Source organism: Strix uralensis, chromosome 4 (genome assembly GCF_047716275.1).
Source record: "Strix uralensis isolate ZFMK-TIS-50842 chromosome 4, bStrUra1, whole genome shotgun sequence".
Lineage (NCBI taxonomy): Eukaryota > Metazoa > Chordata > Aves > Strigiformes > Strigidae > Strix > Strix uralensis.
Window position 1 is genome coordinate 7,761,236 of NC_133975.1, and position 27,370 is coordinate 7,788,605.

At 35.3% G+C, this 27,370-nt stretch overlaps 2 protein-coding genes across 2 annotated transcripts; both read right to left on the minus strand.

The window, feature by feature from the left end:
* Positions 1–958: 958 nt before the first annotated feature.
* Positions 959–6,466, minus strand: LOC141942412 (transmembrane emp24 domain-containing protein 11-like). The gene is made up of 5 exons (XM_074865536.1): positions 6,337–6,466; positions 5,325–5,425; positions 4,457–4,582; positions 2,142–2,288; positions 959–1,332 (listed from the first exon to the last, which is right to left on the minus strand). The coding sequence occupies exons 1-5, from the start codon at positions 6,464–6,466 to the stop codon at positions 1,183–1,185; spliced, it is 654 nt and encodes a 217-aa protein (XP_074721637.1). The 3' UTR covers positions 959–1,182.
* Positions 6,467–12,062: 5,596 nt separating this feature from the next.
* Positions 12,063–18,820, minus strand: SPON2 (spondin 2). The gene is made up of 6 exons (XM_074865537.1): positions 18,540–18,820; positions 17,512–17,737; positions 16,937–17,160; positions 16,477–16,668; positions 15,257–15,431; positions 12,063–13,099 (listed from the first exon to the last, which is right to left on the minus strand). The coding sequence occupies exons 2-6, from the start codon at positions 17,732–17,734 to the stop codon at positions 12,921–12,923; spliced, it is 993 nt and encodes a 330-aa protein (XP_074721638.1). The 5' UTR covers positions 17,735–17,737; positions 18,540–18,820; the 3' UTR covers positions 12,063–12,920.
* Between the last annotated feature and the right edge of the window lie 8,550 nt (positions 18,821–27,370).

The following is a 27,370-nucleotide window of genomic DNA, read 5'->3' on the forward strand; positions in this document are numbered from 1 at the left end:
CTAGAAACTTTTTCAACTGTCGTGTTTTTACATGTTAACCTAGTGCTGAGATGGGTCATGTTAAAACCACCTCCAGCTCCTTACACTACTGCTGCTTTGTCAAGCCAATTATCTGAATTTTTAACCACAGCTTTTGACTTGTAATTGCATGATACTGTAGCAACTCTGCTAGTTGTACATAAACTAGCTAAATTAAGGCATAAAGATATTCAACGAAGCTGCAATAAGTGAAATTGAAATGCATGATTAAGTCAAAAACTGGTAAATTCCTTAGACAGTCATGTTAGAGTTGCCAAATAATTAAAATAAAAATAATTCTCCAACACAGAAACAGACTGAAACATTTAGTGTAAGAATAATTTAAAATAAGATATATATATAGGCACAAATTCAGTGTTTACCAAGAAACCTGTAATTTGGTTTACTTTGGCATACTTCATAAAGACTATAATTTACATAAACAACTGTGGGAGACATCTGATCTCAACTCTATAGCCTAATGTTTATGGCTTATCTGGAAGTAAAAAGTAAGTACAATTCCAAATTGTTTGTCTGGGTGTCTCTCTTCCATGGTAATTGCTGCAACCACTGATCATATTCTTAAGGGTGGTCTCCACATTCACTTAAGGCTTTGAATATTTTAAAGGAAAATAGTGGCAATTATATTTGAGGAAAAGCTAGGTGTTATACATATATAGGCTGAGTTTAAGACTCTCACCAAATTAAGCACTGCAGGGGATATAGTTGTTTCTCTCCCTACTATCTGAATCCTAGTCAGTCTGAAATACCAAACTGTTCATGGTAGTACCAAACAAGATTACTAAGCAAGTAGATAAATTTAAAATATTAGGAAGCTTTTTTTAGATTTCTACTTTAGATTTAATAATCCTGAGTTGAACTTAAATCCTTGCCTTAGTCACTGGGTCCTTCTTCTAGATTTAGCTTTACATCTTAGAGGAAAAAAGCCTGATAAAAAGATGGGATTCAAGGAGTAAAATGTAAAGGAATGCCAGAGGTTGTGATATAGGTAGAGAAAACAGAGTTGGAGTAAGAATCAGAGTAGAAGATGAGAGAAGCTTGAGATTTATATACAACCAATTCTCTCATAGATGTAAAGTTTCTTTGGATGTTAGATGTTACATGGTGTGCAATTTTTGAATCTGTGCATTTATTTTATAAGGCTTAAACAAGCTTTTTAGATATAAAGAAATCTCTGAGAGATTTGATTTGCCAGACTCCAATGGAGATGAGGATTAGTGTTTGTACAATAGCCCACCACAAAATATTGCTGTTGGTTTCTTCACTTGTCTTTCGAAATTTTTCTTCACGCTCCTAAAGAAAAAAGGAAAAGCATAATTATTACCTTTTGGCATCTGTATGTTTCATGCTGCTATCCAGGTAACTAGACAGGAATCCCTCTTCTGTGCAGTAGTGAACAAACACTTTTTTCATGTTGATAAAAATGAAAGTTTGTTCTTATCCATGAAGTGAGTATCTTTACAAATCAAAACTGAGAAGCAGACACACTGTATCCTGAAGCAGATAGGCAAACAGAGCTTTCCCTTGTTCACAAAATATATATTGTGCTAAATGTGTTCCATTAGTACAGGCTTAACCCTTTTTAGGTTTACAGTCAGTTTCATATTGCAGCCAAATTTGTTTTTTTAGGTAACTAGTTGATATATTTCAAAGACAGCCTAACTGCCTGCATGTGTATAGAAGTGAAGACAACGGGTTTACACTTGAAGGAGGGCTTTATTTCTAACTGCATGGAGATATACAGATATACACTCAGTCATTTCCTTACCCACTCCGATCAGCATGGAAATAACAGCTGGCAACATCGCCAGCAGCGGTATTCGCTACCTGCTCAGCTGCTGCTACTGATTCTGACCAGGAAAACTAAATTTGGAAACTCCTGCTTTAAAATAGCACGTTTTGCTATAAGCACGAGTTCACAGTAATTAGCTTTTATGTTACAGCTTAAAAATATTTTGCAAGGTAATGTAGGCTATCTTGGTTAAATACCAATAGATTTTTATGAGTTAGTTAAAAATAACACTGCGATCAAATAATAACCCTCATAATACTTTATAAATCAATAAGCCTATTTACAATATTTTTAACATTTCCATACATACTCTTTCATAGTTTTGTTCTTTGGATATGTGATGAATTTGCTCAATTAGATGTTCTAGTCTAAAGTTAACTTCATTCACTTTGTCTTTGGCTTGAACAACAGATTCATCCAAAAAATGTTCTCCAACTCTAATGTCCAAATGGATACGCTGCGAATAGAAAAAATATTCTCATTACTGTGTCTTCTGTGTTTTCAAAATTCCTTTGGAAAAAAAATATGGATATTTCCCTTTAAGCTCATTACAGGAAAACAGTTTTAATTGCTTATACAAATCCTTCTTAAAATTAGAATCAGGCAGGATATTTAAAATGTTTCTTAGCCTTATTTTTAAATTAATTATACAAATTTAAAATCTTCACTACTGTTAGGTCATTATTTTATGATAGCATTGATTCAGCCACCATGAAAATATTTTCTTTGTCCAAACTACTTAAAAAAATGAGCACCATTAGGACTGCTCATTGTATTTCACATTCCATCCTAAGATTGCAGAAATCACATTCTACAGTAGTACTGCAGGAAGCTTTTTATAGATGCACTTCTAGGTTTTCTCGGCTAACAGGAATGTAAGACTGGAAGGAGACCAGCTGAATTATTATTTGCAGTTTATCATAGGTGTAAAGCAGAACCATTTATAAGGTATCTTTTTTCTTTCTCCACACATGGTTTATCTAGTATGATATACCTCCTAATATCCTATAAACTATTGTATGATCTATAGCAAAAATGCCCCAAACCTGCAAAGCAATAGACCCATAGAAAGAAAAGAGAAGAATGCAACTTGCAACTTAGTTTGTCATGAATGAAAAATTTTACTAAAACTAATATGAGAAAGTTCTACTAGAAGTCAAACAGATAATCTGCAGAAATCCGAGAGCGTGGTATTGCAACGATAGAAGTTTGGTCTACTCAGACATCATCCATAAATGAAGACCACATCTTCTTTCAGCTCTCTTAGAGTTACCTAACTGAATATCCGGAAATCTACCTCAGAACCTTATAGTAGCCTTTGTCCATTAATTTATTTAACTTTGGTTTGAAGCAGTTCAGATAACCACCACTGCATCTGGTTCTTAAAGACCACTCAAATCTTTAACTTAGCTAAAGAATGTTTTCCCTTTTGTGATCTTTATTCCTGCAGATATAAAGAGCAATATTTCCCTTTTTTACTTCTGGGTTCCTCAGATAGACAAACCACCCTGTTTAATATTTGTGCTATTAATGTTCTCCTTCCCTGCACCTGTTTGCTTCTTTTAAATAGCATGACCAGAACTGTACATGGTGCATGCATCATGTAAAATGATATTAATACAGCTCCATTTGTACCAGATAAATATCTCCTGGTCTATCCTCAGAATCACATTCATGGTATAGTTAACTATGACCAACCAATGCTTCATCCCCCATAACCTCTCTGGTTGATGAGCTCCACAGATTTTTTTTATTATTAGTTCCTAAGTGCTTTTTCAATGTGTATTTCCACTCATTTCCATAAATCAGTCCATAAAAACACCTACTTATTCCAGTGTAATAGTCCCATTTCAGTTCTGTTAACTCTTCTTGGTTCTGTGTCACCTACGTATTCCAAAATCATACATCTAGGATGAAATTTGGCCTACCTCACTTAACACATTTACTAAATATTTATATCTAGCTAGTTATCTAACTCTTTTGCAGTCAACTGGAAAAAAAAAGCAACTCGAGCGAGCAATTCTCACCTGTTCAACTATCTTTTGAGAAGACGCATATAGATAAAATTTTCAAAACTGTTTATGAAATTATTTGCTGAAATGGGTTAGAACCATGATATCACCTCTGATGGCTTCTTTATTTTCTTTTCAAAATCTGAATTAAGGCCAACTTTATTGGTAGTAGACAATATCAAGTATGCTAATATATTATTAATTTGAATATCTTTCAAAAATTAAAATGTTAAATTTTGCTTAGGAATTCAATTTAACCTACTGAAGACATGGAACGTCTTTATGATAAGTGTTTGTGTTAGTCAATCTTACATATCTATCTTTTTGAAACAAACAGTTGTTCTTATTGATCAGAATCTTTCACGTTCAAAGCACTGTACAAACATTGAATCACTTTATAGTTATTAGTCTTGCCTCTTTAATCTTAACTTCTTAAATATCAGAACAGTCTTTTTATCCCAGCTTCAAAATTCTAGGTTTGTCTTCTTTAATCACTAGGAAATGTTGAATTATCTGCTAGAAGTTAGAGCAACTTCTAACCCAGTTTGGAATCTCTGCAGTTTGTAAACAATTAATACTATTACAACAAAGAATATTTAAGAAATACACCTACCAGTTTACTTCCTGAAAATGCCACAAATCTTGTGGAGTTAGACTGTAAACAGATAATATGCTCCCCAGATAGATAGGATGTAAAAGAAAATGTTCCTTGTGGCCCATACAGTTTTGACAATAGTACCTGTAATTGAGATGTTATGTATTTTGGGTGTGTACGTTATAAATATCAATAAAACAATCGAAAAACAGTACTGTGAATTGGATGTAAAAAGTAATCAATTAACCCCCTGACATCATTAAATTTATCTGAATTTCAGAATAGATTTAGAGAAGAATAAACAATTTTAGCTCACAATGAACATTAAAATGTTACAGATTTCTGCAATGGGCAAAAGCCAATGCTCTCTAAAGCATTTAAAGTCTAAAAATTAAGCCCTTGTCTTGGCACAGAAATAAATTGTCCATTGCTGAAAAAGCTCAGGACCTTTCCTGAGGCAGTTGCTGTGCATGATGACTGTATGCAGCCTCATGGTAATTTTGACTTTTGCAGTTTAATTTATCATCAGCCTTCCTTTCTGCTGCTCAAGTACACTCTGTACCATTTTACTTCATTAGTGAATTTTCATTTTTTAAAAATCTAACCTGTTTTCTCAGTTGTCACTTACTATTCTTAATGACAGTTTCCCAAATCCAGTAGTAATGCAAAAATTGTCCCCACACATCATTATCAAACATTGTAATTTCTATTTACTTTGATAGAAGTCACAGGTGCTTATACTTTTCAGCATCAAAATACTGAACTAGCTGGTAGACCGTAGATTTACTTTTTCCCAAAAAGTGTCAATTATTTTCAGATAGTGCTGCCTGCTAGTGCCAAAAGTCAACTCATAAATCCTATGGAAACATTTGTAAGGAGTATTTACCTCAGCAGAAGGAGTTGTGACAGTCACAAACATTCCCAAACCAGGAGCAGATTCAAGAAAGTCTTGTTTATGTATATCCCAGCGTTGTACTTTGTAATTCCCTGAATAAAAACATAGATAAAAATCTGTTAAATAAAACATAGCTTAATATTAAACATCTTTATTGCTTTTGGAGCAAAAATGTAAAGATAAATGATAAGCACTAAAACAATATATATATTTCATGTGCTTATGATTAAAATTGCTCAGGGGGCACTTTATAACACTGTGAAATGCAATAAATTCTTTATACACTAAAAAATGTTCTAGAATGCTACAAAAATGGTTGATTAACAAGTAGTAGTACTTTCTGATTACTCCTAATGCTCTGGCAAGATTAGCATACAGAAAGCATGCTGAGACCTCCAAAAGCATAATTGTGCTGTATTCAAATTACATTTTTAGGATTGTCTTTCATATTTATCACATTATTTATTAAAAAGATTATTATTTATTATTTTTTGCTATCACCTTTCAGTCTTACATTTACATTTACAGTCTGGCAGATGAATTTAATGTTCTTGTGATATCCCAGGTGAAACAGAACTTTAACACATCCTGAATTGCTTCTTTCCAGACCAGCATTAATCAAAAAAGTAACTCTCCCATTTATATGGGAAAAACCATGTTACAGAAATTCTGGTATGAATGAGTAAATCAGTCAGAATATACAGAAGCACACATTGAAGCAGCAATTCCACTGCTGTAGAATTAGAAGATATTCTTTTTCTTTGTCTAGTCAGTCAAGGACTCTGGAAACCTGCATTTCTTTGTGTGATGGATACACACAATGCGTGAGGACATTCTGACTAGCCCCTGCTGCAGGGAGTTATTTTCAGTATGCCCTCTTTCTTATCACCATGGTTTTACCATATTTCATTAATCAGATTTTTCTGCTACAAGCCATCTTTATTATTATTTCTGTTAGAAGCCATCTTTACTATTGCATCATATAGCATTGAAAGGTACCTACCAATTACCAACGTGTCTCTGGGAACATCTTCAATTATACATTTCTCTTCTCTTTCTCCACTGTGAAAATACAAAGCAAGTGAAAAAGAAATCCAAAAGTTCATGAGAAATCCTATTAATTGGATTTTCATGGTTTTTACGTATCCCAGTTGTACGGTTTTTGAAGATAGCTGTTTACAAATGTATGTAGTGCTGTGGTCGTTCCTTGTTTGCTGCTTATCAGTGTATTTTTGAGAGAGGAAAAAAACCTGTGAGAAAAGGCAGCTGGTGGTTACACATTTATAAATAACTACAGTATGTTCTGCAGAATGAGATAACATAAAAAAGATAACTTGTAAAATCTTTCTTCTTTCTGAGCATCGAGATTAAAATTTTATTTTATACACATAGAAGAACACGAAACTGGAAAGAACCTCTCAGGTACTTGAGATCAATTCCCTAGATTACTTACTGTAAGCAACCACATGGCTATCTCTTTCCATAAACTGCTCAATTTTCAACTTAAATGAACTTGTTAACTTATATTTCCCATTTATTCTGGATGATTATTCCAGAGCTTCACTCCTTTTTTATTAAGAAAACTTGTCACTTCCAACATAAATAATTGGATGTCTGTATATACCTGTACAAAACCCACAGAGACTGTGGACTGAGAGAATTATGAAGATGAAAGTCAAAAGTACTTGAATAATAAAAGTATCTAAACCACTAATGAATATGATACTACAGGAAAAAAAAACCAAAATCAACACTTTTTGAATAAGATGTTTTTACATAAGAATATCTTTTTCTTAGATACTGCCTAATAAATTCTCTAAAGAAAGTTATAGTGTAAATCAAACAATGAGTGAGGTTTTTATTTTTATCCTTTGTACTAATATAGATCAATGTATATGTTGATGGACTCATCTACCACTCAAGTGTTCCTTGTCCTATAAACTGAGATCACCGTGTCTGAAAGGTTGGCCTCAATGTGAGAAGATATGTGGTCATTTTCCAGCAGGGAGGACCCACCTATGGGATCATTTCCAGTAGGGAGGACCCATCTTTGAACTCATTTTCCCCTTCAGAAGCTCGCTACGCTCCTGTTGAAGGCTCTATAATTTGATCACTGACTCTTTCCAACCCTGCCATGTTCCTCAGCAGCACCTGGCATTTGCAGATGAAATTGTTCACTGATGTCCTTGAATGTGTCTTTGATGAACGTCTCAGTCCAGAGTTCTATCATCTTGACTTCAGGGTATGGGATATAAGCTGCACCCACACATGCCATATATGTGATATGCGGTGCTGTAGACAGGGAAAACACCATTTCCTTGCTGGAATTTTGCCAGCATTTATTTTGCTTGAAAAGGTGGAAGTTGGATTTTATTTTATGTTTTGTTTTTATATAGCTGTCAGATGCCTAGCTGCATAAATTGCATCCTCAGCACTATGCACACACCAAAGGATCATGACTAGCCCTTTTCTCATATTGTTCACCATGTCCTCTGAATTTTTCTTTCAATTACCTCATAAAACGTCCCATTTGCATTTACTGTTATTTAGTTACACCTATACTAGTAAATAAAGTTATTTTGGTCTTCCTATCCATTTCTGAGCAGCCCTTCTGAGAATCTACTTGCTTTGTCAGGTGATGCATTCTGCTAGTGCTCGTAGCCATAGAACTGGCTCCATCATAGCACAAGAACAGGAAGAAGGGTGGACAGCAGCTCATCTTCAATATCTGTAACCTAAAAACCTAAAATTTTGGATGGTAACTCTTACTGGATTATTTCACATCTGCAAAAGAAGGACTGATTCATGTTTGTTGCCCCTCACTGCACTTGCTATCTATGAAGTTGTCTCAATATAAAAATGTCTTTGTCTAACCTGGCACAGGCTTACTACCATCATTGGTTCAGTCCATTCACAGCATGAAGTATCTTCACAGACACTCTAGCACAAGTATTAGTTCAACTCCATCAAAGTACAACATCCCTATACTGATAAAGAGATTGTCAGATGAGGAGACTTGATTCCTTAAATGTTACTTCTTATTTTTTGACTTCATATGGTTAACTATAGAGGGATACAAATTGCATCCCATGGCCATTGAATCCTTAGGAGTCTCAAGGGTGATATTAGATCTCTGTTACTACTTTAGCATTTATCCATCAGAAATCATTTCAGATTATACAGGATCTCATCATGTAATTGGACTCTTACCCCTCCACCACAGGGAGATCTTGCCTGACATGCACTGACATAAATTCTCATGCCATACTATATCTGCAAGAAGTATTAGTTTGTCCACAGATTGTGAGCTAGTTAAGCAATCATCCTTTTAGCTTTTCATTGACTAGTTGAGGTTTCCAAAATTCTGTGTTCCAGTGGTATAACACAAGAAGTACACAGGGACACCACTCTATGCCCAGACCAGTTGGGACAGACACATTACTTCTGTACTTTTGGCTAGCAAATGCTAATACAGTAGGGCTGCTGGACTTCAAACAAAAATAAGTCAGCCTCCAGGTGATCAGGTTGTCATGTAGCATATTGAGAGCTATTTTGTCTCGGGCATTCACAGTACCTGTAAATTATCATGGACACAACTTCTGCATACTACATTCCATTAAATAGGATTCAGCTGACTTCAGAATTGCTGTATCAAGTGTTAGATTTATTTTATGTGCACGTTCAATATTGTCATGGAATAATCTGAGTTACTTTACTATGTTGGATCATTCATGACAGATCAGATATTCTCAAGGTACTTCAAATATCTGGGACTAGGAATATCATGAAATGGACTATTTTGCCTTCAATACCATCAGGTAATCTCAGATCCTTTGTTCACACTCTGGTTATGTCCTGCTGAAGACAGTGCTCGTACAGGCATCAGAAAGGCTGCCATACGCTTTCCTTCCCCTTCTAGAAGTTAGACACACGTTAGTTTCCATGACCGTGCTTAACTTAGCATGTCTGGGGTTTTAGAACCATTTTTCAATTAATCCAAGACTGTCCCCCCTGAAATGATCTTTAACAGCAGATCCTGTGCCATTTTGACAACTGCCGGCAATATTTCATATCAAGCTTGGTGGATGAGATTTGGTCAGTTAGAGTTGGCCCACTTACACAGTACACTTACATAGTACAGAGTTGACCCTCTGATACACTTCTCCTCAGTTGTGGGAAAGCATATTTAGTCAGCAATATGGAACAGGGCCTCAAACAGCAATTAGTAAGATTTTTTTCACACACACCCCATGGGCATTCATCCCAGTCATTTTGGAGTATTTGGTAGTACAAAATGTCTGCCCTCTCCTTTAGTCCACCTAAGGCTCACACAGCCAACATTTATGCCACGGTACCAGGAAGAGCTTTTCAGTTCAGTTCAGTTCATATAAACACATCAGTACTTCCCGTATCCTGGCATATCTACAAAAGTACCCTGGTTTTTGTCTAGTCATTAACCAACAAGGTGCTGTATTGGATGTCTGCAGAGAAGCCACAGTCCATAGAAAAGCATAAATATATATACAACTTCATCTGGCATTCCTGCCTACCAGGAGACAATAGGAAGACCTTTCATGTGTTCACCACTAACTGTCCTTAAATTCCTTAAGGTACTGGACAAGTTGTTCTCAGTATTGAAGTACCCTATTCCACTATAGGAATTGAATTTGGTGTTCATGATTTTTGTAGGACCACAGTTCAAGTCTGTGGTGACTCTTTCATTGCTACATTTACCTTTAACCGTGTCTTCCATTCTGCAAGAATATCTGCCAAGGCATTAAAGCTGATTCTTCCTACAAAACGTTCTTACTAAAAAAATTGTCTTTACAAAACCATTTCAAGTTTCCTCCCAAAGTGTTTTCTGAGATTAGTTTAACCCAGAAATTAATTTACCTATTTCCTTCCCTAAATCTCATGTATTTAGGACCACAAAACCTTGGCTGTGAGCCATCTGTAACACTGGATGTAAGGGAAAAGGGAGGGAGAGCTTCTCTGTGTTTCTTCATGGTCCCAAAATTTTTAGGAAAAATCCAAGCTTGTGTTGAAACTAAAATCTACAAAGGCCTAGCCATATCCACACAGAGAACAGGTGCCTCAGTTTAATAAAGATATGAGAAGTGTACTCCATCATTAGAACGTGCTTCACTAGAACTCACTGTATCCACAGTCTTGCCTAGAAATGTCTCCATCCCTGGTGTTTGCAAAGTAAATACCTGGAACTATACGTACAGCCAAACATTATGCAGCCACAGGACATCCTTCAAGAATGGCATATTTACCAGGGTCTCCTGAAGTCACTGCTTACAAAAAAAACCGTATCCATGTAACTGACTGGGTAGGAAACGTCTGCTTGAAGGAACCTCCAGTGAATATTAATCTATGCAAACACTCTAAAATAGGTAAGTTATTTATCACTAACTGGAGTTTCCTGAAGTGTGTTGGCCTTTTACATATTCACTTACATTTCTGCTCCACCTCCCCCTCTCAATACCTTCTCCCACACTGTCTTTTGGGAAACTTTTGCCTTCAGGAGTCTGAGTAAAAACTGGAATTTCTCCACTATCAAATCATATATCGTAGGACTGAAATCCTAGATCCGGGTCATGTATACAACTATAGATGCAGATACTCTTCTACTGGACCTAGCCCTTTAGTTGTTCTGGACATGTGACGAAACAAAACTCTAGTGTTTAGAGAACTCCAGGAAGGTTTCTCCAAGGATATCTTGTGGCTTGTGGGTTTGTTTTTCCTAAGTCATAATTTAGACTTGCATCTGATTTCTGCCTAAGACCTTTATTGAGTTTAATTTATCACTTATTGATTAATCAATTTGAAATTAATTCCCATCCTCAGAGAATATTTAAATATATACTTCAATATATGCTTATGTTTTCTGAGATGATGATAACTGTGTAACTATATAGCAAATAAGTTTAACAGAAAAGAAAACATAGAATGAGTCAAAATTAATATAAAAATAACAAAGAAAAAAATTGAAAAGGTGGAGAAATTAACTAAACACAAAATATGAAAATGATAGTGTAACAACACTATTTCAATTATAGAATGGAAACAGGGGAACCTGAAAGAAATTAGGTATAATAAAAAGAGTAAGTGAAACAATTTTGAAAAACAGGCAACAGTGGGAATCTGAAGAATACAATATGTAGAAATTCCTGTACTTAGATCTAACAACTGCATTTATCAGCATTTGCAGGACCAACTTAGTCTAGTCTGATAAAGTTTCAAATTTCTTTGGGTCTTTGCAAGATTTATCTCCTGGAAAAAAATATAGAGAACTTTTTAAATGTTTCAGCCCTACAGAGAATGAATGCAGTGTGCTCCTTTAAGTACACAATAAATTTTCTGATATTTGGCATATTCCAGAAAGAACCTACTCAAATCAGCTCTCCTGTTCAATATCTGTGCTGTATATTTGTAAAATTGCAATGTGCTGTAAAAGTTTTGTAGGCAGACTGTAAACATATTCTGTTGAACAGTGTTATTCCAAAATTCTTTTCCTAGTTAGTAGCCACAGCACTTTATAAGCCATATGTTACTTTTGCTTTATAATGGTTATTTGACCATTAAAACTTGCAGTCAGGACCAGTTTCTGATATACTGTGTTTTGTAATATCCGTGTATACCTCAATTTTAGATGATATTAAAACATTGGTAAGTTTTCTCTATAAAAAAGGTCAGGATGACACAAATAGCAGCAAAGACATTTAAAGAAACAGACACATTTACTGCATATATAAAGACAATGATATAATTTATGTTATGGTCAACAGTGTTAACTTCGAGATAAATGTCTCATGAGGGACACACCCCAACTAACTACCAGTCAGTTTTTAAATCTCAGCAAACACTTTTAATTAAATTCAGAAGTATTCTGCTAGTATCCACACTTCTGATTTTTTCTAGTAATTTTGTTGGCCGAGTGTCCTCATGACAGATGTTCTTCTCACTTTTGAGAAAAAAAGAAGAAGAATTTTCATCTATTCATAAGTCTCAAGACAAGTTTACTCAGTTATACTATTGTCTTAACGACACTGCAAATATCTGGTCACTCTGATTTATGTAAGTAGTTTCTGAAGAAATGCATGTTAAACATGTTTAGAAAGACGACAAAAATGCCAATAAATTATAAAAACATAATTTAGAGAAAAAATTAATTTCTAGGTATAAATAGCTGTAGATCAACAAATTACAGTATCTAATAACGTTATTAGTTTAGATTTTGTGATTGAAAGATTTTTACATGTGTGAAGTGTAATCTTTTCAAATGTCTTCTTTTCTGCCACTAGAGGGTACTCCAAGAATTTACAGTATATTTATAGCAAGGATTTATTTGGGGTTTTTTGGTCTGTAAATGATCAAGTACTGTTGTCATACTAAACCTTAGGAATTTAACCCCCCAAAATCTTGATATTAAACAACAACTTTCAAAACCAGTCTAATATACCTTTTCATCAAAATAGTGCAGCATACCTGAATTATAAGGAACATTGACTGACATGTAGTTTAGATTTAGTTAAACTAATCCTACTTTTAAATTATCTAAATTATTATATTTTCTTTATTTCAGACACAATTCTCTGGTTCACATCCTGTTTCTTCGTCCAGATTTGGACAAGGCATTCCGTTATTGGCAGGCTGAAGAAGTACAAAACGAGTTCTGATCTTCGTCCCTGTTTTTCTGCAAACACCTCTACAAAGACCCCAGGAAGACCATTGTGAAACCTCACAGTCCAGTGGTGTTTCTGCAATAGACACAATAAAAAGGTAACTTTACATAAATTTCTGCTTAAGGCAAATACATAGTTGGCAAAGCATTAAGGACTGGTGATCAAATAGTGTCCTTTCTTATAAAAAATACACGTGATATTAATAAAATCCATATGCTGTCTCATAAATAAAAATCTCTGTTTTCAGCTCCTAAACTCCTTGACACTGGTGGTATTGTTATTATTACCACTGCAGTCTAGAGACTGTCTGAGGTATTATATCGGTAGTGCAGCATATTATCTATTGAATTGCAAATATAGAATTCATATCAAACGAAACTATGCTTAAAATAATTGCATTCATGAGATTGTGTTACAAAACATTTACTGTCAATTTTATAACTCATTTGCCTTTCATGCCTTAGTAAAAAGACCCGGATTAAAGGTTTTCTCTGGTTTATTTAGGTGTATTTATATTTCTTTGCAGATAGATACTGTTTCTATAGCTGTTCATATCAAATCCCATCTAACTTTTGTTCCAATTTGCTTCAGAAATAAAGAAAAGTCCCATTCTTTTATCATTAAATCATCTTGCTATTGTTTGGTATGTACACTATAGTTCCCCTTGCCAATAAAGATATTCTATCACTAAAAGCTTTTTAATACTAAAAGGGCTTTCATTATAGTTTTAATTTAGTGCAAGAAAAGAAGTCAGAAACTCAAGTACTTTTCATAATGTATACTTCCATTGAAAATATCTCTATAAAATATCTCTATTCCTTAGCAGGTTAAATAAAAATATTGCTTGTCACAGGAAATTGTCTCACAACTGTGTATTACAACATTTGTGGGTAAAATAGTTGTGCACAAAACCCGCTTTAAATGCTGTATTAAGTGTGTGACCTCTGGTATAAATTTCTGATATTACAGTGGAACTCACCACTTCTGTTGTGATCACTCATTCCCATGTTTCTAGAGTGAATGAGGGAAACAGTTTGATCTCTGATAATTTAATCTATCCTTTTGATTCTGGAATATGTTTTTAAATTGACTTATTTACTGTTAATATACAATAAAGAGGGGATATATGAAAAAATGGGTTTTGAAATACCATACTTTAAATGCATTGTTTTAAATATATATCCTAAAGAGGGACAAATGTTCCTTTCAAATGTTGTGTGAAAGGCATATAACTGAAAATCAGATGTTGCACTGACTTTGAATATGTCTTGTTGATAGAGAAATATATTTATTAAATTATAAATCATGTATTATTAGCTGTGTAGGGAATGAGCTTTATTTTAGTGATTGTCAGGTGACTTCAGCACAGAGCTAGAGGCATACAAGCTTCAGACATTCTGGTGAAGTTCTTGGAACATAGGATCTCTTATAGGAATACCTTGGGGATTTAGCCTATTGCTGTCTCTCAAATAGTATTTAGGATGTCAGTCTTCTTATTCTTAGCCCTTCCTCTTACACTTTGTAAAAATCCACCAGAAAAGTGTAAAGAGAAAATCTCAGTGGACACTGTCCAACTGCTATCTTTCCCTTAGAGCAAATATTATGTTAATTATGTATTTGTTATTTTGAGATTTGAAAATTACCCTCAAATCTGACTTAAGTAGTTTGTATGTCTTCCTACCTAAGTAACGTTATTAGATAATATATTTAAGAAAATCAAAATGAGAGAGAACATTATTTTTGTTGTCAGGATGTATGTTTCTATCACAAATATGTCCAAATCAATTGAATTATGTCAGTTCTTACTGCACATAACTATCAAGCCCTCTGACCCAGAAAGAGACCACAATAGTTCTTTTGCTCCATCATCACATAAAAACTTAAGGATGAATATTTACTTCAAACTTACAAAGAATCGGGGAACTCTGATTCTGATCAAGTGTTATTTATTTCTCATAAACTTCATGGATTATGCTGATACTAAGGCTTGAGTAGCCCTTACTGTGGGTATAACCTGAATATGCAATCCCTTCCTGATCCTTGCAGGGATTCTCTTTTATGTCAACTGACTTGTTTTATTTCCCATGTGTGAGTCTGGAAGCTATTTCTATGTAGATAGGAGAATATTCTGCCTAATCACCTATTTCATCCACATCACCTGCCAGATTTCCACATATTTTCTGAGTGAATGGAAATAACAGAATTGAGCGTATCAAAGTACTAATCACTTACCTGAGACAGAGTCTATTATTTCATTGCTTTTAGCTGGAAGATTAAGATAAGGTACAGGAAGACCCAGCTGGTTTTTCTTTATTTTCACCATTGTCACTTGAGCAATAGGTGGCAAAATTTTGAGTTTGGGATAATAAAATGAGTTTGCTGGGTGACTTGGAGAGGAACAAGTGATCTGTGAAATAAAAAGGGGAACCTTAAAGAAACTACATCATATTAGTAGGAAGATAACTGTAAAATCATGTTTACACATCATGCTAATACCTTTTTGGCAAGCAAAATGCATGTAACCAGTTTCTCTGAACCTCAGTTCACATAACTACTGCTGGTAATCCCAGAATTTTTATGCATAATACTTTGAGACTGGGCACAATGAACTGTGCCAACCTTTGGATAGAGGACTGTGCTGGGAGGTACTGAAAACTCAATAATGTATGGAATGGTTTGATGGAAAGAAGTGGATGTTATTACAAGGAAGAATACAAGAGTATTAAGTAACAATATTATGTATACTATAGCTACTGTCCTATGGATAGTGGAGGCCAAATGTATTGTTTTCCAGCTTCTCTGCTCCTTGGCTCTAGAAAATCTGACATTAAAGAAAGGATTAAGTGAATTCTTATAGTATTCAAAACATTTGAATCAAAGTCCTCTGTTCCCCACCACCCTTAAATCACAAAAGCAAAGTATGAGGCATATAGAGTATCAAGTGAGCAAAAGAGACTGAAAGTGGGGTCACCATAGTAGTCATGAAGTTCTCCTCTGCTTTCCCCCCTCAAAGGTAACAGTTTCAGGTTTCAGCAATGCTTTTAACTGAAAAATCCTCCCTACATCTGTATTCACTACTAAGAATTTTCCTGTTTATATATATTACATATTTAGTAATGCCAGGACTTCTGTGAATATTTTTATTTTCCTGGTGTTCTAAGAATTACTAAAAATCATCCAAAAATAGTCAACTTTTACAGAAAATACTTTAAATGTAGAGCCAAATTTTCATGAACTATCTGCATTTATCTAATAAATTTGAAAGATACAGAAAAATAAACAAAAGCAGTAGGGTTATCACCTATGTAATAAATCCATATTTAGAGAGCATCAGCACTCTCAAGTAACTGAAATCAGTTTCACAAGAGTCTATAGTGTAGTCATAGGATAATTATCTTTTAAAGGACTCAAAACATATAGTACAAAGTGCTAAAATATGTATATACACCTACCTCTGTAACTGTGTCCTGTGGAATAGTGGCAAAGTTTGGGGAAGAAAATGTGAAACCACTGTCAGTTCCAGCATCATATGGAAATAGATCTACTGATACTTCTTCCATCCAGTGGTCTCCTTCACAGAGATTGAGGCTGTCAATACCCACAAACCAGTCAGGGCTTGGAACAATTCGTACAACAAATGAAACCTAATGAAACAAAATGATCCATGAGGATTGTATCACTTAGTTTGAAATGCTTCAGTCCTCCTTATAGTAATTTTAACTTAAAATCTTTGAAAGAAATGTCATTATGGTCTTCTACTTTATAGAACCTGTACAGTGCTCCCTGCAATGTGACATGCTTTTTAGTAACTCTTTGCATTATATTGTTCCTACAAGTGAGAACTCAAATATTTAATTTTGGGTGCTAGTGACATAAAATAAACTTTTAAAATTAATATGTACATTTACTTACTAAGGGATGTCTTGAATGCACTTCTAATTCAGTGGAAGTTTGTCCTGTACCACTGGAAATGGCAGGAGCAGAGAAGATTCCATGTACACTCTGAATTTTCTCTCCAGCTTCTTCTATTTCTTTCATTAATACCCATGCTTCACCCTTTTCAGCAAAATCACGTACACCATTGCTGGCATATTCATTTTTTTTCCACATGCTGTAGTCAGAACTATGAGTAACACCTATTTGAGTGAATACATGGCATGACATAAAAGTCTGGTTTAGATTGTCCCTATTTCTTCAATTTATCTGTTTTATTTCTGAGGTTAAAAAAATGTGTATAAAAATGAGTGAACACTCAAACATTTGGCTTATCACTGTTTGTTTCAGCTGCAGCCAATTGAAAACAGAAGCCAATTGAAAACAGTTGTAGATTTTTGAAAGCATTGTGGATACTTCAGTTTCTGCATTTCATACTTAATAACTTTGGCTATTTTTTTTCCTTTTTCGTTAATTATCCTAAAATTGACTATTAAGAAGAAAAAAAGATCAAGAGATTTATCTGTTCTTAAAACTGTACATACTTCACTTACCTAGCATTGACGACCACTGTGCTGGGGGCCTATAAAGTGGATACTGTTTGGGGAAAGCAGTCTGACTCCATTTCCCTGTGAAGATTATGCTGTACTTAGCAAGTTCCTCTGCTGTGCAAATAGAATCATCCCCCACAGGCAGGCTGCTGGCATAACCTAGTATTGTTATAAGTAAGGTCCAGATAACTTTACAGGAGCGGTAGACAAACATCAGGTTTTCCATTCCCTTCCACACACGCACACAAAAAAAAAAGTATGTTAGCCATATTAGTCACTCTAAACTAAAAAATTGAATAACAGTTACCTAATAAAATGTAACGTACCGTAAGTTATAACCAAAAAGAAAGCATACATCTGAAACACTAAAAATTGTTATGCTTCTAAAAACGTTATTATAATGCTTTCAGATTTGATATTTCCATGCTATATACTACAAATCTGTAACTCTACCTGGGACAAGTGTTTCTAATGAAAATAAAACTTAACCTTGTCCATAGTACTACCTCTGAGAAGAATCTGTTTCTGATTTTCTTTTGAAATCTTATTAGAGTCACATCTTGAATTAATTAGAGTAGCAACTGTTTCTGTGGAAAACATTAGTGGTATATTTATTCTTCTAAAGATTAAATTGCAGGTTACTTTGCCAAAAGAAATGATTTATTTTAAATTTGTGTTCCACAAAGGCTGTTTTATGGCATAACATTTAAAGTCAAATACATTTCATACTTATATAAATTACTTTGCTGTCATAACTTGTGCATTAAAAAATACATTGTAATTACTTCAGATTGTTTAAGCTACATAGTTGTTAAAACCCAATATTTTAAAAAAGTTGCTGTCATAGGTTTTGCAAATTTTGTTTTCAAATTAATATGGTAATTGCATCAGACTGTTGAACTCCAGCAATTGTTTAAAATAACAGCCTTAAAAACTTATTTTTAAATGCTTTTGTCCTTTGAGAAAACTATACAAATATAACTAAAACACTAATAATATATTAATCTGTAAAAAGAGCTGTGAATACTCACTAAATATTTCCTCTGGAGCACTGGTAGGGGGAGAGCACCTGCTTTTGCTGGCAGCTGAGTTGGTCTGCAAGAGAAGACAGTAGGAGTCTTGCTATTTATGCCTGAAGAGGGTCCCTTTGGTCCAACAATTATTGTAATCTTTAGACTTTCCAGGTTTGCAAAATCATGCCATCTTCTTGTTTGCAATCTTTTTGGATGGACTATCAGAGGTTTCCTGTCTGTCAACTGGTTCGGGTTCCTATCAGAAGACTGTGATGCCGAATAGGCGAAATGCTTTAAAAAAATACCTTGGATTATTAGTAACAGTTCGAGTTTTCTGGTGCCTTTACAGCTCTCTGCTCTTATTAATGCCTCCAAGCTATACAAATGAACTGATTCCAACACTGAAATAGTTCTAGTGAATACACTTTAAATGAGAAGCATGTTTTCTTGTAAGTTTTATTGTCTGACAGATGCTCCTTCCAAACATTTACAGAGAGCTTGCTCACTCTCACACACCATATGTATGTGTTCAAATAAAAAGGGTGAGGCAGCTAAAAAAGTCAAGAGGAAAAAAAAGTTACATTTCATAATTGCACATACTCACACAGACTGTGTCTCCTGCAAATATGAATTAATTTAAAGTAGTACAGTGTATATTTTTGTGTTCTACAGTACCGTATGCTGGATGATGAAAGGGCTCTGTAACATTGTGGTTTCTTTGGAAAGAGTGGTTTTGGAAAGCTCTGAGATTTTTCTTAGCTGTCTTCAGAGGAAAAACCCCAAATAAAAATCTTATTATTACAGTTAAATCATGCATCCTCTGTAGCACAGTCTATATACTTACATCACTAAAATTATTTAAATTGTCTGTGAAAAATTATGCATAATACAGTGACCCAATTAAGAAATAATGTTTAATATTTATTTTAAATTATTTTCCCCACCACCTTTCAAACAAGGGAAAACAAGGGCTTTGTGCCATGCTTTTAAGGTTAAAAAATGCTATGGTGGCTGATCAGTGAAGGAAGTTCAGTTCAAAAGTGAACCATGAAGAAAGTCTTTCATAGAGTCTTCTTTTGAAATTCTGAGGAATGTCACTTAAGTACTTCCACAGATCTCTAATATGATGGACAGCATAATTTTACTTTTCAGATGGAACTCCCAGGCCATCACAGGTATCTAGCTTAAGTGACACACTATTGTCCACCAGTAGGGGGTTACCAAACAATCAGTTTGAGCTTTGTGGCACTTTAACTGGAAACATCATTCCTTTCCCCCCATCATGGAAAATCAACAAGAAAAGCCAAGAGATGAATAAACTGGGATGTCTGAATGGAATTCCCGTTGATTATTCTCCTGACAAAATGGAATCTATTGCAAGTTTCAACATAGATGGAATCAGCACCCATAACCACAATTCCTGTATATCTGGTTAGATTACAGGAATTCTGTAGCAAGTTGAGCCATCTAGACGTGGACATGCCCTTTATTTCCAAGGCCTCTTCCTCCATCCTATGTTAATGCAATGTTTTCCATAATTTATTTCTGTTCCAGGAGCCAGATTCCACTAAGAAAAAGAGCAAAGAGAGTTCATGGGTACTTTTATACCAGTTCTTTGAGTGTTTGTTGCAGGATGATATTTGAATTACATCCAGCCCACTCCCTCCTATTCACAGAATTCCAGATCCTCAGGTTCCTTAGAGAATTGAGTCTACTTACACCAGAAGTGGGTGATCTTTCCAGCCCATGCAGCCCTCTAGACGATCTAAAGGTCTCACAAGTTTTAAAGTATATTACTCAGAGCACTCTTAAAAGTACTTAAGGCTTACTTATTTATTACTAAGGAGCTTTAAATTTTGGTAGGTTTTGTTGTTTATCATCACAGTTACTGAACCAGCTAACTTCACATACTGAAACATACTGTGAGACTTCCAGGACAACTCTTAAAATGAGAACAAAACAATTAGCTCTGGATCCAGCACAGAATTATTTAATATATCAGACTAGCCTTTTCCTTTTGAAGAAAAATTACTGCCAAAAGGCACATTACCAGACTAGATCATTCTAGTTCCATGACTACATGTTATGAATCCATGAACAGGACAATACATGCAAACTGCATAATTTGGCACAGCTATTATAAGAAAAATTCACTAAATGATAAAAGAAACTGAATCATTGGAAGTCATTAACTTGGGAAGTCATCTGAGGTTTCTGAGTACAGAGCAGACAAACAAATACTGAAAATCACAAAAGTTATAGTTGATTCTTCCCTTGGAATAGGAGTGCGTGATGCTTTGTACCGAGCATCCAAGAGACTTTCCAGTTCTACAATTCTGTGTAGTCAGTTTATCCTTCTTCTAGAGCTCTATTACTCCAATTTCTTGAGGCTATCATACACTTCAACATCAGATATATAGTTAATGGAATACAACTGTGTCTAGATCTTTTATACCAGTGTGGGAATGAGATACTTTGAAGCATATTAGTTTTAAAAAACAAAGACAGCAGATACTTACAGGGAAACTGGATTATTATCATTATTTTTGTTCTCTGATCTTGGTCCAAACTGTAAGTTTTCTTCCTTACCATTCATACAGTGGACCTTTCCCTGTTTACAATGAGGGCTCTACCACGACAGATTTCTCAGAATTAAAATCTTCAGGACCTACAGTCTCATTCTTATCTTTGTTTGATTCATAATGAAATTACTGGATAAAATACAGTATCTGTAAATGTATTTAATTATCTCCTCTCTTCTCTCCTCTCCTCACACCCCCAACCCATGGCTGAGGGAGGGGGAAAACATAGAAAAACATACCGAGTAATGTTGTCAGAAAATACTAACTTGAGGACTTCCAGTCTTATTTCTTTAAATAGAAAATGTACTAAGCATAATCAATCTCTGACATTCTGAAGAACATCAAAACATCAAACATATCTCATAGATGGGAAGAAAAAAAAAAAAACAGAAAAAAAAAAAACCCCAACCAAACAGATTTCCACTCAATGGATTACTTTCATGGCTGGGAAGCACAGATGCCAAATTTCTGTGGGCCAGCATTTGGAGAAAAAAAATTGCTGTGGGATCAGAACCTATGCTTGCATTCCTTCTTCAGTTTCTATGTCCCATTAGAAAGCAGCTGCAAACTCACGGAAAATGGGAAAAAAAACCCTTCCATTTAGAAACTATTTGCCTGCATATAAAATTGGACTTTTTTTTCTCTTTTACTTTTGTTTTCCAGTTTGTGTCTCTTCAGGTACACCTATTTCCTATCCACATTTCCTATCCACATCTATAGTCCCTGAATGCTAGAGGGAGTAGGCATACCAAGCTTGTTTTACTTAAGCACCAGTGTCAAAGTGTGCCTGGTGTTTGATTTTACTTGCAGAAGTGTGCAAATTCTGCTGTTTCTTGTCAATAAGAGAACAGTCTTAAAGTTCCTGGAGGCTTTACCAAGATTCACAAGATGAAAGCTGGAAAGTATAAAACAAAAATGGTGTCCAGATATTTCTGGTTTTTAAATAACAGTCATAACTGTGTCTAAAATATTCTGCATTTTTTTCTAGCCAAAAATAATTAGGAAAACAAGAAAACAAGGAAAAGATGCTACTTAAAAATATAACAGTACAGTCAATATCATGTTGGTTCTTGAATCATTTCACCATATGAAAACATTTATATGACCATGTTTAGGCTATCTCACAGGAATATAACACATTAAAAGGGTGTAAATTCCATTTTGGTTAGTCAGAGAATAACCCTTTTTCTGGTAAGCGACAAGATTGACATGATTAGTTTTGACTGTAAGATTAAGAGAAAGGAGATTTAACTAGAATGATTGATCTGAAGTTAATTTGCCCACTTTTATTCAAAACAGAAGCTCCAGAAATCTTGTATTTATATTCCTGAAGTACTACCCCACACTACAATTTTACTAAAGCAATTTCCATTTTGTTGGTAAGGAGTATATGTGCAACTTTGATATTCACAGGCTGTTTAATATGCTTATGACTAGCTAGCATCTCTTTGTCTACCAAGAAAAACACAACATTGTATTACTTAAGAAGGATTACAGCCATACTTTCTCTCCTGGCAGTTACCATGGATACACATACGATTATGGACACTCAGCAATGCCAAAAGGTTTACACTCAGTTGAAGCCCTCTGAGCTCTAAGTTGTAAAACCTCAGTGCCAGAGTGGCAAGTAGCAGAATATTTCATCATGGAGAAATTGTGGTGTTGGTTTAGAAGCTTTTATAAAATGAAGCATTTACATAGGAGAATAAAGCATTCCCACTATTGGATGGCACAATTGTAGTGAAGGCATCTTTAGTTTTTATTTATCTTTTGGGATAAAAAAATAGGTTTTATGTACTAGATATGTAAACTGCCACTATAAATAATGTCATTATAGTTGATAGAATCTAGAGAACTGTTCAGCTCACCCTTTAATCCATACCCATATTGGACCAAATAAATAACTGATGAGTAGCTCCACTAACTGTATTGATAAGCTCTCCACTGATCAGACACCTAGCTGTCATGCAAGCATCTACACATAAGTAAGTGATTCAGGCATCTCTATCTTTTGCTAAATCGAAAGCCTAGTGGACTTCATTAGATGTTCTCACTGATGACTATAATCAAGGTTCAACCTGCTAGTAGGGAATTGCAGATTCACTCTGTACTTTGAGTTTAGAATTTCCCTTTGTAAGAGTGTTGGGGTTGGGTTTGGGGGAGGGTGTGATTTGTTGTTGTGATTTTTTTTTTTAACTCAGGGCTCACTGAGAATTCAAGCCAAGATAGGGAAAAGGAAAACGATAAGGATAAGGAAAAATCCCAGTTTTATCAACCACCGTGACACTGATCAGCCACGAAAAGCTCTTCTGTCATCTTCTGTATTCTTCCATCATCTGTATTTAAGTCACTTCCAGTACTGAAAAACCTAATATGTAGGTCAGTACTAAATAACCAAACCAATGTCCCCTTTGACAGTGACCAGAAACTATGCCTCTCTTTGGGTTTCTTTCCCTGCCCACAGGTTAGGTTCACCCAAACTGTGCAACAATAGCAAACATATAATGTTTCCCGTTTTCCAAAAGAATTTGCAAGAAGATCCTAGAATCCCACTCTTTTCTGCATCCCAGCTTCTTAGTTTCACCTCCTTTGTACCAGTAAAATGTGGCTACACAGTGAGACAAACTGAAAAACTGACCAGGTTAAGAGAAAATCTTTCTAAATTATATTTCAGTCAAATTAGTTCCTTCATTTGACTCACTTTGACACAAGAAACACACTAGAACAAGCAGCTCCCAACAGAAAAGAGGATGAGAGCACACATGTTCCTGGCAATACAGGGTTCAGTTTACATGGAAGTGGCAGTGTAATCAAGTAACACATTGCTTAGTGAGATGGGCATTGTATCTCTCAGTGCATCCATTGCCTAGGAGTTCTTTGGCTATTCCAGTTTGCTGAGCTCTCTCAAATACCCAAGGTGTTTGACTTTTCTGGATAGCCACCTTCACCAGCACTTTTGGTTTCCAAATCTATTGTTTATCATATTAACACAGAAATTGTCTTCCACAGTATCAGTATCCTTCAGAAATCAACTACTGTTAGTAAGGTCAGAGCCATTTTCTCCTCTTTCTCCACAGTCCTTCAAGCATAATATGTACAGCTGGTTGTTCTTAGCTCCCACAAGTGCTCAGCAGCAGGAACATCCTGATGACCTAACCATCAAGGTTATCAATCCAATTCATCTGTAGCAGAAACAATGATATCTTGTAACCTCCTTTATGAGTAAAGCAGAGTTATCTCGGAAACAATGAACTCAACTGGAAAAAAATTATTTAAATCCTCTCCGCAACTCAGCAGCTAGATCACAAACCTCCTTCCCACACTGTGGCTAATCCTTATGGTAAGTATGAAGAAGTCTCACAAGGCCTATGCACTCAGGCAGCTCCTTTATCCTGGACTTCATTGTCGTTCAGACCACTGCATACCTGCAACAGCCAACTAGTACTGCCACTGCCTCTTTTTGTTTCCAAAGGGTCTTGAAACAGGATGGTGGAGTAGGAATTCATGCTGTCTTTCTATCCACCAAAACTACTCAGAACTGAGGGAAAAACCCAGCTTCTTTGACCTGTTCATCAGTCTGATATTCTGAGCTGTGGGATGAGGGTCAGCTTTCAGAGCACTGTGCTAAACTGTGAAGTGCCTGCACCAGCAGTTTTAGGTCACTGGACGGTATAGTATGCATGACTTAGCAGAACTCTGAAACAAGCTGAATATTTAGAAGATGCTGAAGGCAAATCTTGCAGACCTGGAGACTTGCAGGCATCCCTGCTTTTAATTTACTTCAGACAGGAAAATCTCTAACTGAAACAAAAACTTGCTCTGAAGAGAATCTAATGTGTATTGTACTACAGCTTCATTACAGTGCAAGACTGTATGCTATTTTTGTAGCATTGTTCACACACACACAATGTAAAAAAAAAGTGGTTTAATGTCCATATTACTTCACTCCATTATTCTTCAGTAGGATTAAGTATACAGACTGTGTAGAAATCCCTGTGGTCATTCCAACATGGTAGTTTTCAAGTTTACTGTATTGTTTAACCTACAGTTTTATTTATTTGGTCCACTGTTTCGAATGTGAAGAGATTTGGGATTTTTTTGTTGGACTTCATTCTTCTCACATCTTTTTGTTGCTAGTGGAATTGTCTTTATTTCTAACCCTCACATGTTAATAAATTCAATAGTTTCCTATTACACCATAGAGAGTATTTAATATAGCTGCCTATATAAAGGTTTAAGAAGAAGATAACTGAAAACTGGCTAAGGAAAATCGGGGACAAAACTACAATAGGAAAATTAAAAGAATAAAAATTAGTTCTCATTTTGTGGAAAATATGGATTGCATCTTCCAACAAATCCAATCTTCCTATTATATCTTTCACTTCATTTGTAGAGTGGAATGAACCTGTACCATTAACATTTTTACTTCTTGTTTGCCATTGAATTTCCACTGGAGAAAGATTTAAACACTTAATAATTCTACTCATACCACTACAAAGACTACTTTTCAAAGTGTTCACTAAGACCAATTTGATGCTTTCTTTGCCTTGTAGAAGTGTCAGTCCTTTATCTCTGTGGCCACACCGTAGAAGACCACCAAATTATATTTCTAAAGTAGTAACTACCAAGGCCACTCTTTGCTTATATTATTTCCTGATTCACAATCAGTTTTGTTGATTTCTCTTGTATTTTTTCAAAGGTCTTAAATATATTAAATGATAGTAGTGGAGTTATTAGAGTTAAATCTTTAATTCATGTAAATAATGAGGTACTGTAAAAAATTAATTGATCTTTTCTGGGAAGTCATCCATATATCACAGTCTGCACATAGCTCTAATTCAGTAAAAGATCCATTATTTGCCACCATAGCACAGTATCTTCTTCCCATCCCAGTATGGGCAAGGAGTCAGTGCAGCCTTGAGGGTAGCACTGGAATAAAGAATTGTGGCAGAATGAGAAAACTGGCAGAATGGGACCACATTTTTGGGACCAAGATATATTTTTTACCTTTCCCCATGAAAATTATATAGGAAAATCAGTACAAGTTTGCCGTTTAATATATAATTCTGTCATCATTCCTTAGCATGGTTATAAATATGATCTAATCACACTAACAAAACGTAGGAATTTCTAATTTAATGACAGCTGATAAAAAAGTGGTTATGTTATTTGAGAGCATAAGGAGATCTTAGAGTGAAGACCTCAGGCACTTGCAGTATTGCATTCCACATTTGTTAGACCTCATCCAGAATGTTGGTTCCAGTATTGCATCCCCCCTTAACCTCCATACCAAGAAAGACACTGATAAACTTGAGTCAGTTCAGCAGATAACCACCAAGTTTTGTTCAGCCTGAAGGGAAGGCTTTCAAGGGAACCTGATAGTAGCCTTCCAGTGCCTATAAGATCACCAAGAAGATGAAGCTAGACTCTTCACCATGGTGAATGTTGGGAGGATGAGTGACAATGGGCATAAATTGAAGCAAGAGAGGTTCAAACTGGATATAATGAAAAACTTTTTCACCATCATAACAGTAAAGTGATGGAGCAATTGACCCAAAGATACAGTGCAGTCTCCCTCCTTGGAGTTTTTGAGAAAAGACTGGATAAAGCCCTGAGCAACCTGATTTAATCTCAAAGCTGACCCTGCTTTGAGTAGGAGATTGGACTAGAGACCTCCTGAGGTCCCGTATAACCTAAATTATCCTATGACCTTATATTATGAAGAAAATTTGTTTCTGATCTTATTCCAATGCTTCAGGTAACAGCAAAACTTTTCACCTGTCTAATAATCTCATAGGCTTTCTCCACATTTGGGATTTCTTTTTCATATGTAATACCAGGAATGTAATTGCAAAATTAAGGTTTGTAAAGGAGGGGGATGTAGGGCTGATTTGTATGGATGATATGAATACATGTCTATGCTGTACAATGGAATTCAGTGCAGAATTCCCTGAGTTAGCACAAAGAACCTCTCTCCGAAACTTGAGACACTGAAGTTAAATGAACATGGTGAACATGGAGCTAATTCATGGACTGAGAGATGGGATCTATAAATTCATAAACAGGCTCAAACACAATTATGTTTCTTTTGATTTCTGAGGAGAGCTCCATGCAGCTATCTCCGCGTGTTATTCAATGACGGCAGCTTCCAGAGGTGTCTGTGTGCTTGTGGAGGATCTCTGGATGAAACACAAATAATACTGTAGAGAACTAAATGCAGGCCCACAGAGTTTATTATGGAAACTTCAAGCCTTTTGTGACCTTTCA

Bases quoted from the DNA above. Each gene is read 5' to 3' on its own strand.
- LOC141942412 (XM_074865536.1), bottom strand. From the start codon at position 6,466: ATGAAAATCCAATTAATAGGATTTCTCATGAACTTTTGGATTTCTTTT. The intron at 2,289-4,456 runs GTAGGTGTATTT...TTCTATTCGCAG, and splicing joins CATTTTCAGGAAGTAAACTG to CGTATCCATTTGGACATTAG. The intron at 1,333-2,141 runs GTATGTATGGAA...TTTTTTCTTTAG, and splicing joins AAGAACAAAACTATGAAAGA to GAGCGTGAAGAAAAATTTCG.
- SPON2 (XM_074865537.1), bottom strand. From the start codon at position 17,734: ATGGAAAACCTGATGTTTGTCTACCGCTCCTGTAAAGTTATCTGGACC. The intron at 16,669-16,936 runs GTAAGTAAATGT...TTGTTTCATTAG, and splicing joins TGCATTCAAGACATCCCTTA to GTTTCATTTGTTGTACGAAT. The intron at 15,432-16,476 runs GTAGGTGTATAT...TTTATTTCACAG, and splicing joins CACAGGACACAGTTACAGAG to ATCACTTGTTCCTCTCCAAG.